The sequence below is a fragment of the Mercenaria mercenaria genome, chromosome 15 (assembly GCF_021730395.1).
Source record: "Mercenaria mercenaria strain notata chromosome 15, MADL_Memer_1, whole genome shotgun sequence".
NCBI lineage: Eukaryota > Metazoa > Mollusca > Bivalvia > Venerida > Veneridae > Mercenaria > Mercenaria mercenaria.
This window is the reverse complement of record NC_069375.1, coordinates 42,985,623-42,998,253: the sequence shown is the minus strand read 5'-3', so window position 1 is coordinate 42,998,253 and position 12,631 is coordinate 42,985,623. Positions and strand designations below refer to the sequence as shown.

The 12,631-nt window shown below is 32.0% G+C and overlaps 1 protein-coding gene across 1 annotated transcript in view; it reads right to left on the bottom strand.

Moving 5' to 3' along the window:
* Nucleotides 1–351: 351 nt before the first annotated feature.
* Nucleotides 352–12,631, bottom strand: part of LOC123553171 (ankyrin-1-like) — a 49,629-nt gene continuing 37,349 nt past the window's right edge. Inside the window, exons 12-15 of the mRNA XM_053524210.1 lie at nt 7,945–8,057; nt 1,777–1,992; nt 965–1,023; nt 352–381 (exon numbers count right to left, since the gene is read on the bottom strand). Coding sequence (XP_053380185.1) covers nt 352–381; nt 965–1,023; nt 1,777–1,992; nt 7,945–8,057 — 418 coding nt within the window. The remainder of the gene's footprint in view (nt 382–964; nt 1,024–1,776; nt 1,993–7,944; nt 8,058–12,631) is intronic.

The following is a 12,631-nucleotide window of genomic DNA, read 5'->3' as shown; positions in this document are numbered from 1 at the left end:
TATAGCTTTGTTAAGTAAGCAGGTACCCCGCATATTACTTTTTATGAAATTTAAGTTAAAAAAATTGTTCACTCTGATTAGCCGACATGTAGTGCACACGTGTCAAGATTCTTTTGCTCTTTCAAAGAAATAATGACGCTATTTTTAGATGACCAAGCAAATTGTTGTCAAGTTCATATATGTGAGTAGGTATCTTATTTAGCATTAGTAGAGGGGATTTTCTATGCTGAAACAGTGCTCTACCGAACAGCTTTGCATTGGTGCTTTCCATGTCAACCGATGTCTAGTTTAGCTATCTGAGTGACATGATTGAAAAAGTTATCTACAATCATGACATTTTTAATCGGTCACCTATGTTTTCATACCTGTACTTAATGTATGCTGAAAATAAACATTAAGTATACCATCAATTTATCAATATCTTGTAACAATATGGAACAAGTTTTAATCGATTTGCTGTGATATTTCTGTATTGTTATTGAAGACGGTAAATGTATATAAGAAATACTACTTTGAATGAAAGGGACTTTAATATCAACATCAGTGAGATAGACCGCATAAAGTAAAGTTTAAAATTGAAATGAGCCAATGCGTATTTTTTTAATAATAAACTGTATGGTTAAGTTGAGCAAATTTAAACATTTTGTTGTACATCAAACATTAGATTTACTTCGACTGAAATGCATAGTTTAATTCAATACGTTGAGACACTTTCCATGACCATGAACAATTATCAGGCCCCGGCAGGAAGAATTTTATGCTATAGATAAGATTTTCAGTACCGTTATAGCGACTTTTGATGAATTTTAGACAAAGTATTGAGTTTCATTTTATAGGACATTTCCATTGTCGGACCTACAATTACTGTCCTCTACATACAGGCGAATGCAGGTAAGACTGTATACTATAAGATATAAAATCTTTTAAAAAAAAACATAACAACTTTAAATGTTAACTATCTTACCATGATCATCAATGGATGGTTGGCTTTAATTAAGTTTAAATCGTCTGTGTACGGTTCCTCTATAATAATAAACAGTGTGAAAATGGCATCAATTTATCATGTTTGATAATGTTATATGTCAAAACTATAACTATTGTAAATACACCTTTATCAAACAGTATACACATAAAGAACAGAAAGTCCATAGTAAGAAAACGACATACCGCATAAAAGGCAAAGAAATAAAATGATCACAGAAGTAGCCAGGTCTTCTCGTTATACTTTTAATGAACTAAGTATGAGTTTTAATTTCTTTATATCTCTATCACAATACAAAAGCTACAGACAATTTGAAAAAAAGAAATTCCAGTGCTTAAGATATTTCTCTGAAATCAAATGTTGGTGTCAACACTTAAGAACGTTGCAGTTGTTCACATTTTGGCGACTTTATATGTCTAAAAGGACACCTTCAGCATCGGGCATCTTTACTGCCTTTGTCAATAATCGAAATAACAGAACATTTCATGTCTACATTTCTTTATTATTGCAGATTACATTGGCACTGGTATAGCTAGGATATGTATACCATAGAACCATATTTGACTGGCACATACTGAATACATGTATTAATCTTGACAATGGCCAGTAGCCTATGAATTGAAACAAACAACTGATTTACGTACATTAAAAACAGCTAACGTACACGATACTTGACATTTTGTTAAGCAAAACGTACCAGTAATCTTTAAAAGTATATTACATGAGTGAATGGATATTGGCATGACCTATCTGGAGCGCTGCAAAAGTGATAGATAAATCAATTATTTCCTTACCGCCGTCTATGTCATCTCCATCACCTTTGACATCTTTGTTACATTTGGCATCTCCGTCTTTTTGGTAATCTCCGTCATCTTCGTTGTTAATATCACTTATTGTCCACTTTCTAAGATGAAGTGTGTCGTCAAGAAACTCATAGTTGAACTCTACTTCAAAACTGTCTCCATTACCATCGGTCCTCACGCATTTATCAAATACCACTCTAGCGACGTCTTGAAGTTTAAAATTGAAAAATTCGAAAACAAATATTCGAACAAAATATTGTTTTGAGAAGCAATTATATTGTAAAATAATTGTAGTAAAAGTTTGTAAAAGTCTCCCGTAGCTTGTGATACATATACATGTTACAATAGTTTTGTTGTACAGAATTATTTTATGTGACTGTATATTTCTATCATTTAAATACACCAATTAGAAGCTAGCTCCCGCATAGTATTTTTTGAGATAAAAACGAGTGCTTTACTCATCGGATTTAATTTTCGATGTTCTCTAAAATGAACATGCATTTTTATGAGTACACGATTTCAGAAAATGTGTTAGTTCCTGTTCCGTAAATCTCGAAAAAATAAACAAATAGGATCATTGATCCTAAAGCGCTCGCCTGTGTACAAGGCTTCAAGAGTGTTTGTATAAGTACACAGTAAGGTTTCTTCTATGTCAGCCTATACATGTCACACAATTTTTTGAACCTAGTGCAACCTAGTGCAATAATATGATCAATTATGGTAGAAATTACAAATATCACATGTTATATGATATCACAGGTCAAATGCAAAGGCTCCTGTTATTATTGATTTTCAAAGTTTCTTCGGTAAAAGCTTATGGTATGATCATGTCAGACATAGGTGCCTGGCCGTCTTTTTTTACCTTGGGGCAATAATTTAGACATGTATGGTAGAGAGTCATACTCTTGTATTACATGCAAAATATCTAAGCTCTAGAGAGAAAGATTTCTAAATCTGAAAGCTAAAAACTTATTTTAAACCAAAAGGACCCATATGCAATGAACCGTAACCATTTGCACATCTTTGAAAGACAGCTACCGAGAGATCATTTGTTTAAAGTTCATCAAAATCCATTAGTGGTTTTGGAGGAGATATTGTTGATGAAAAATGACCACGTCCTCTGGGGGCATGTTTTTATTTAAATTAGAAAAATGTGTATAATATTGGCAGAGGCTCACACATTTGTGTAAAGTTATTCTAAAAACTGGAAGGAAGTTTCACACAAGAAGATTTTTAGAGTTTTCACTAAATATACATGCAGTAAAAAGTGACCACGCCCTCTCGCGGCCATGTTTTGACGAATCGTTACAATTTGAACAATCTTGGTAGAAAGTCACACAAGGACCATTTGTGGAAAATTATTCTAAGATCGGGCCAGCAGTTTGACACAAGACGAATCAAAATTATTTATACAATCTAGGAAGAAGATCACACAAAACCCCATTTGTTTAAAATCATTTTAAAATTGGGCCATAATGACCATTTGTGTTGGAATATTTCAAAATAGTACCATTGATTTGAAAGGGTATGTCGTTTGAAGATTTTCTATTTTAGCTCTGGCAGCCCATATGTCAAACCAAGCGGAACCGTTTGAACAGCTTTGGTAGGGGACCATCTATGAAATATCCATGCCAAGTTTCATTAAAATCCATTCAAAGAATTTGGAGGAGAAATCTTTTGTTGACGGCGGACGGACGCACTGCGTACAGCGGACGACGGACTTAGCGTGATCACAATAGCTCACCATGAGCATTGCTCAGGTGAGCTAAAAACGAACACGAATGGTTTAATACTGATTAAACATGTAAATGAAGTACTGCCATCCTGACAGATGACAATGCATGGATCCGATCTGTCAGTCAAATCAATAATATTGGTCAATAAGATAAAGCGTTATCCGTCCATTCGTAGACTTTGTTGCTCAGGCGCCATTGTGTCTCACAAGCTTACCGTAACTAAATACCTACAACATTTACAGCTGTAAATAAAAACAGTATTTTTTACGTTCTCGACGCGGCCATGTGCTTACAAAATCTAAATATGACTATATATCTAAAAATAAGAAAGAAAGTGACCACATTTAATAAATAATTGCGAAAACCGATGTAGAATATTCAGTTATCAAGTATATCATTTCAAGAAATTAAAGCTATTTTGAACTGTTTCTCAGACAGGTGTCTGAATATGGTTTTCACTTGATATTGAACTCGAGAAAACGAATTTCAAAAAGGAAAAAAAAAAGCATATACATGTGAACGGCGATATCCAAATTTCAACCACATGCTACACATTTTCTTTAATGATTTTAATGCTAATTATTCGTGAACTGACTGTTTTTCTCCTAAGAATTTCAGAAATAGTGTCGAATGCATTATAATTATTATTTTCAGCCAGACTCAACAGATGTTTTTGTAAGAATTTAAATGCTAGATTTTTCTGAATTCAGTTTGATTTTTTGTTGTGTTTTTTCCTTAAGAATATCAGAAGTAATGTTAAATGCGTTATTCATGATTCTTACCTTATCTAATGTTGCAGATCATGCGTGAACCAACTGAAGCGAAGGAAAATGGTCATGAAAATGATGTTATTTGTGTTATCACAATTAGAAAATTGCAGCTAGAATCAAGAGCAGCCATAGAACAATAAAGCCTAACTAACGTTAGTTGATGTTCTGATTCAGATACATGAATTATCTAATTTTATAAATATAAATATGACTTTTTATGGAAATCGGCATACATTCTGAATAAGGTGTTTCTGCATCTTTCTTCAACTTCGTATCTATATATTTCGGAATAATTTCAATGAGTGCGTGTATGCGAGTGCATGAGTGCATGAGTGTTTTAATATCTCAATGAGCAGAAAATCCGGTAATGATGTATAGACATAAAATATTTCTTAATGTTCTTGTTTTCAAAATATAAATCTCAATGAATATAGAATTATCATGCGTTAAATGATCCTATTGCTTCTTTATCTAATAACCATTTAGATGTCCGTACAATTCATTGTGTACAGCTTATAAAACTTATGTCAGTGTGTAGCATTGACTGATCAAATAATAAGATAATTTATTTAATAACATGAATAAATGAGTCGCATATTGACACATGTTAACTCGTGCTGATTTGTTTCTCCTGCTTTTCAATAAGAACATGTATTATCAATTACAACTTATAACAGGCAACCTCTCCTTGTGATTAACACTGATGTGAAAATCGATCTGCTTCCTTCTGTCGTTTGCAGCGGGCGATAGCCGTGATACCCACTGCCAAAATTAACTTTTTCAAACCACGGTACAATTCTTCAGAAGGTATACACAAATATTGCAGAATGTCCACACTTAAGGATGTTGTAGCTAACAGTCGTGTATCCGGAAGAAAACAACATAATCAAATAAAATACAATGAATTCAATTCACATTTAAAACATATACACATGGTACTTATTCGCATTTATAGAATGAATGAAATTTAGAATCATAATATATCGGTTTCTTAAAAGCAAACATGTCATGCACGAACATATAGAATTTACAACGCGCAGATGTTATACAGTTAAATCAACAGATTCAACTTTAATTTATTAATAGTAATTTCCTCTTTGCAAGGACGCAACTGTGTCATGATTTCTTTTTTACTATATGTATTATAGTATTACCCAAAATAAACAAATTTATCAAATTCTTCCATGTCTATGAATACCTTATCAGCACCGACATTTAACAGCTACATTTCATCGCTTTTCTTCATGGAATTAATGTAACCTTTAAGTGGCATTTTTCGCATCTAATACTGCACATAGTTTGTTTTAGGTGAGTGTTCTATAAAAGAAATTTTCGATTGCTGTGTAATTAGATGTGTTAAATTTATGATAGAGCCGCATTAGTATTTGAAGTTGATGCTTTGAAACTAAAGAAATCGGACGGATAAAATAATAGATTTTTCCAATATTCTGCGCAATGATATCCCTTACCTGAAAATAGAAGTTTCTGAATTAGAAGGGAAGCAACTCCTGCTTGCAGTTTAACGTTGTTTTAAAAAGACTGCCTCAATCAAAATAAGAAAAGTCATATTTTAAAAAACTTGTTATTTTGTACTGGTTGCAGGAAGAGTTTAGTATGTTGGGTTAAAAGCTATAATTTCCTCCAACCTTTGTACATGCACATCTATTTAAGCTTGAGTTTTACTTGAAAAATGCATATACATTTGTAATTCCACTTAAACTATAGTTATTAAATGATTCATTTAGCGCGTAATCCGACATGTTTTTGATCTTTTTACAGCAATGTGTAGAAGATTTAGATACTTCATAAAAGAGAATCCGTCATAGCGGTATGTGTATCCCCCATTTAAGAGAAAGCTTGTGAGACATAGCAACAATATCCAAGGTGGTTGTTCTTCATTCCTTATCAGAAAAATCGGATTTATCCATTACTCTTCTGCGGTATAAAATTATGTTCTAATATCAATAATATGTAATCAGTATTGTACTGTATACAAAACATGTTAAAACATAATGTGTGGATTAAAATTTGCATTTTTAAAACATCTACGGATGTTGATAGCTAACAACATCTATAAATATATCAAAATCAAATAGCTTAAATTTTAATAGCATTTCATTTTGACGGCAAATATGAAAAAAATGTAAGAAAACGGATTATAAAAGGGAAGTATTTCTAAAGAAAATACATCACCAAGGTTTGTTGATTTGGTCGAGCGGTATTATGGCGTGTATACCTTTAAGTCACGTCTAACGTTTGCTTAGTGAAAATGAGTATTCGACTTTCGACTGAATTTGAGAAAACAAAATCTCCACTTGGAAGCAAATTAGAACTATTAAACCTCCGTTGTTTTTAGATTATTAACAAAAAATTGTAGAATCTGGTAAATAAGTGCGTATTCAAATATAAGCGCATATCAAAAGTAAGCGCATACGGCCTTACCTTTATTTCGTATGGGATAATAAGCGCATGTCATGTTCTTACAATAATTTTGTCTCGAAAGTAGGCGCATATCCAATTACTGGTAAACAAACAGTAGATGCAGCATAAAAACTGTATTATACCGTAATTGTTTATGATAAATACAGGTGACAAGTGTTTTTACCTGTTGAATAGCCGATGGGTGTTAAACAATTTTAACGTTTATTGTCTGTCAGTGATAAAATGATAATTGTTTAAGATAATCATGTTTTTTAACAGAAAATGTTTGAATACCAGAAAAAGTTGTTTGCGTTGTCATAACAGTTTGTCATTCCTTTGTAAATCTATGAAAAGAATATGGATAAAATGTTACAATTTTAGTGTTGGACAATTATTGAATGGTCAGAGAGACTGAACATTATTTGCAGATTATGTAATTCATTATGCATAAATATTGTAGGCCTATGCAATGAAAGGAAGTAGTTCATTGCGCACGTCCATGGCCATGTTTTACTTTCGTTTTCTATACAGATGTAGGAAATGATAATATTCATAATATATCAAAAGTAGAGGCACACGGCTTGTCTATAAGTGCATATTAAATATAAGCGTATACGTTTTGGCATAAGTATAAGCGCATATCAAAAATAGGCGCATAAAAGTGTCACTAAAATTATTATAAGCGTATACGCTTATTTACCAGATTTTACAGTAATATGACAATATACGTCAATACAGATATAACACTTGTATTTTGGACAAATAAATAAATACAGTTTTCTTTATTAGAATATGAAACCGACTTTGTCTTATATCAAGTTCTACTTTAATGCTATTGAGCATTTGCAAAGTTCAAAATATAACAGAACATCCTGTACGAAAACAGGATCTGTTCTACAGCTGTAAACATTGTAACAAGACATGTATAAGTATATCCATTAACTATTTACACTATATTTGATTGTTAAGTGTCTTTATGACAAAAACATATGTATAAACAATATCTGATGCACAAAATTTTACTTTGTACCATACTCTTGAATTCTGCATGTGCTATACTTCTCTAATCGATGTATCCGTCCCAGGAAGAGTCATACTGATGCCCACTAGTTTCTATAATCAGACAAATTTTACCTTTTTCATGACAGATCTACAATATCGAGTGATATTTTAAGTTTTAGAAGCCTGAAATTACCTTTATATAGAAAAAAGATCAAATGATTTTTGCGTACCTGGCATTTCTCTGATAAGTCTGCGCATCGGTGTGTCAAATTTAGACGACCTACTACGCAAAAGGTCTTCCCATTTTCCACTTTCCATTTGAAACATAGTCAAAACTGTTTCTCTAAAAGAATCATGAAATAACAAACATTGCTAATATCAATTAATCTATTTTAACAGCATAATTTATGAAATACAGTGTATAATTGTACCTTGTTAGAATTCTTCTTTATCTAGAGTGCACATTCAATCAGTTGAAAATGGGAATAAGACTTTGCCTTAAACTATTAATTTATAGTTTTTTTTTTATTTATTAACCCTACAGGTAACATGAATAAATGAGTCTGATAGAGAGTTGCTTGTTTAATGAGCCAGTTTTGCAGGAGACGGCATGAAGGATAGGAAATGAATGTAATGTTGGTAACTAAACAATGTTGTAAGCAAATTTGACAAATTTTCTTCTGTAGAGTATTTTTGCATTCATGCCTTCTGTAAGACGTCAATAATAGATATAACTAAGACAAAATAAGTTTTCTAAAGTCGTGTACTATGTTCTCCAACGTCCTATTTTTGTGTATATTTTTGCATACATTTCCCGCAGTAATTTTAGCGTTAAGAGTTGAACAAGAATAAACACATAGCATTTATAATAACGGAAATAACACGAAAAAAGAAGAAATGAGGAGTTATGTTGTGTTTTATTTGCAGTGACACATATAATACTGATCACTGATACCATGATTTTTTTTTAAATCCACCAATGATTCAGATACAGACCAGACAGGAAATCCCGATGGATTTTCAATAAGGGTCAATTCGTTTCATTTTTGCGGCGTTTGTCGTTCGTTTGTCTTGCCGTCACTGCCCAGGTCTATCCGGCGTACGCCATGTGCGCCGATCTTGTGAGACAGGTAAAGCGGCAAATCATATATTTTCGCGATATAAAATTAGATAAACATTTGGAAATTTGGATTAGTTCCAGTACATGTAGAAACATACTGCAAGAACTATTTGCTTACTTATTTGGCACAGGCCACAAGAGAAAATCCTAACAAACGGAAAAAATATCTATATTCTATTTGCAGCTCACGTGGCCGGCGTACGCCAAAATGTTCGTGTTTGCGCGACGTGACCGGCAATTCCCGGGATGAGTGAAACGAATTGGTCCTAAAGGATGACATTTCAAAAAGGAAGATGAATCGATTTGAGATTCTTATCCCCAAAATATCGTCATGCTATTCCGGTCGTTGGTGCACGACAATGTTACAGACTGGACACGGAATCGGGCTGAATATTTATTAAAGGGAGATTATTTCTATGTAAGACAGGTAGATTTATGGTTTAAACATGTGAAAAATTGCCATGTTATTGTTATCGCCGTTAATCATGCAAATAATTTATGTTAAAGTAGATATTTTTTAACTTCACGCATATATTTTAATATTCTTTTGCCATTCAGCAAGAGCGTTAAGGTCTGCATTTTCTTTCTGACATTTTTTTTTATAAACAGACCGAGTAATGTTAAAACCACGTGTTTAAAGGTTCATAAACTGAGGGACTTTAGACTTTTAGAGAAACGGTTTCTGGTTTTTCTGGTAATTAAATTTCAGTCTCAGTCACAAACATTCCCGTGAGCTTTTGCGTTCGCCTTCGTCTGTCGTCCGACCGTTCACAATATCTTGTGAACACAATAGAGATCACAGCAATTTTGATCAAACTTGTACAAAGCTTGAATTAGCATGACATCTCATTTCCTTTTGAGAAAAGTCTAGATCCCATCATGGGTTCTAGAGTTATTGTCCCTTAAAGAGTCAGAATTTACGTCGACAATTTCTTGTCTGCACGATTGTGGTTTATGATTTTATTTTAACAAACTTTCACACATTTTGTACTACCAAACGATCTTGGTTCCCTTCTTGAACCGGCAAGATCCCATTATGGGTTTCAGAGTTATAGTCCCTGAAAGGGCCAAAATTAGCTATGTGGACCTTAACTGCAAAATAGCAGCTTCATTTATGATTTGATTTTAACCATCATATAAATCTATCAGATTTTAGTAAAATCTTACTTCTTAAGACATTTTTTCTGTGGCAACGGTTCATTTATGCAAATTTGCTGATCATCCTTAGATTGCAGTAAATGTAATAGAAAACAGTGAGTGTATCTAAGACCGAATTTAGATTGATTGGTACATTTGGTACAAATTAAACTGACAGGATTTAATATATAAATATATATATAGTTTATTTTCTAATACAATTTTGTCATTTTGTAACATTCTCAATAAATTTCTAACATAATGCAAATTGGTTTCTTTGATTATAAAAGGTCAGGGTCATAGCTTCACTTTTAAATTATTGTTTTATAACCAATAACTGTCCAATATATGTTGAATTTTCATCTATATGGTTGTCATTTTAAAAAATAAATGATTTGGTTGTAAACAGTAAAATCATGCACAGTTCAATTTTAATTTTTGAGAGGAATAGTTTTTCTATTTCAAAACAATTAGTCCTACTGGACAATTTGACATCAATAAACGGGTCAAACGGGTGCATGGTGGACATTGTTTACCCCTAATCTACTTTGAATATATCATTCTATTTTGGTATATCTGTCTATTAACATGCGAAAACTATTATATTTTACACACACATAAATTTCAACATTCCTTTCTGCATTCGATGCACCGTTTCAATCCGCATGGTGTGACTTTTATACATTTTATTATATTTCTTTTCGACATGACCTAGAAATATACATAGTATCAAATGATATCAATAAACCATATCAATATCTTCATAAATATTTTTCTTGATATATCCTTATTTAGTACAGTGTTACTTTGAGATATTTCAAAATATCATTAGCATGATATAATAATCGTTTTTATTCTACCCTCATATAAGATATAGCACAATATCGGCCTGCCTAATAAAATTTGCTTTATTTAGTCAGTGTCAAGATATCACTTTTGCTTAAACGTTTGAAATCACTTATTTTATCAAAATTTTGCATTTAAATCATCACCATTGTATTGGAAATGTCTGAGCTTGGAAAATGAGTGGTTAAATCAAAGGTTTTTGTCCTGAAACAAAAACGTTATTGCTATTTTTCACTTTTACAGCACTTCAACCGGAAATGGTGAAAGCAATCATTTTCCGAACTTTTCATTGAAACTGTTATCATAGTATTGGAAATGTTCTAACTAAGAAAATAAGTGGTAAAATTAAAAGTTTTTATCCAGAATCAAAAAAGTTATCGCATTTTTTCAATTTTCCTAGAACTGAATTACGCTAGCAAACGTTATATTATATGACGTCAAATCTGCACGCTGTTGCTCTTTCCAACGACTTTTTCCTAATTTTCTGAACAGGTAGGATAAATAGAATATTAGATTACTGTCTGAATAAATTTAAATTTATTAGGCTCGTCTACGAAATAGTATAAGGCTCGGCAGAGCCTCGCCTAATATATTTTCTTCAACTCGCCTAATAAATTTAAATTTATCAGACAGTAACCTAATATTCTCTATCTATCCTTACAGACACAAATTTCCAAAAACATTAAAACAATTTACATTAATTAAAACAGTTCATTGTAAACAGAATTCACTTTTATGTCTATTTGACACTCATACTATAATAAATGCATCTAGAGTATCGAGAAGTTTACATAATTATGTCATCAAATGTTTTATCTATAAATTATACGCAACAAGTATTATCTTTACACATGAATTGTGAAATATGCAGTACGTTTTCGTTCGTAAGGTGTAAGAAAAAGTAGTATGGTTATATAGCAGATGGTAAGCCACTATATTCTGATACATAACCACAAAACGTTTGGTTTCAATTGGTTTCCATCCCTAATTTAGAACCGTGTTGATAAACTTTACTTGTACATGAACAAACATTTAATATTTATATAATTATGTAAGCGCCAACAAAGCATTTTAAAAAAGCGTATAGAATACACAAAGCGAGCTGAAAAACATAGTGTAAAACATTTTTATATCAGAAGTAAATTTATATCATCGACTAAAAGAATATTTAAGTTTTGATTATCTGTTCATAAGTAAAATTGTACTAATTTATTCATATATGAAAATGTTTGGGTTAACTTGATTACTAGTGCAAGAATAATTTAAATACTGTTTCTCAGCTCAAATTTCAGACGTTATTGATTTAGGCAAACTTACTTGTGTGTATGAGTGAACACTACTTTAATTATTGCATACCTTTTTCGCATATCAGACGTACACTTTAATTTCAATTCATAAAACTCCAATACCTCGACAGTTTTCCTTTATAGTATATTTCTCGATTAAAATAAACGTTATTTTGTCAAATCCGTAACGTTACGCTGCAACTGATAAAACAAATCATTGTTACTTGTCAAGACCGGAAATTCCCATCTGCATTTACAACCAGTGAAAGAATCTTATAGTACTGTACCATTTCAATAAAAATACAACAACAGGAAATACGATTGCATTTATATATTATTTTGTGGCCGACCGCGGAGATATATAATATGAAGAAGCCTTCTCTTTGCATTTAGTTTGTAGCCACATTTAACACAGTTTTCCATATGAAATCTAAACTTATTTTTCTCTACTTTTTATATTTAGCGGAGAAGATATTCAAACTTTAATATAGAGCAATATAAAGAAAACTAAACCAGCACCGGCAACCT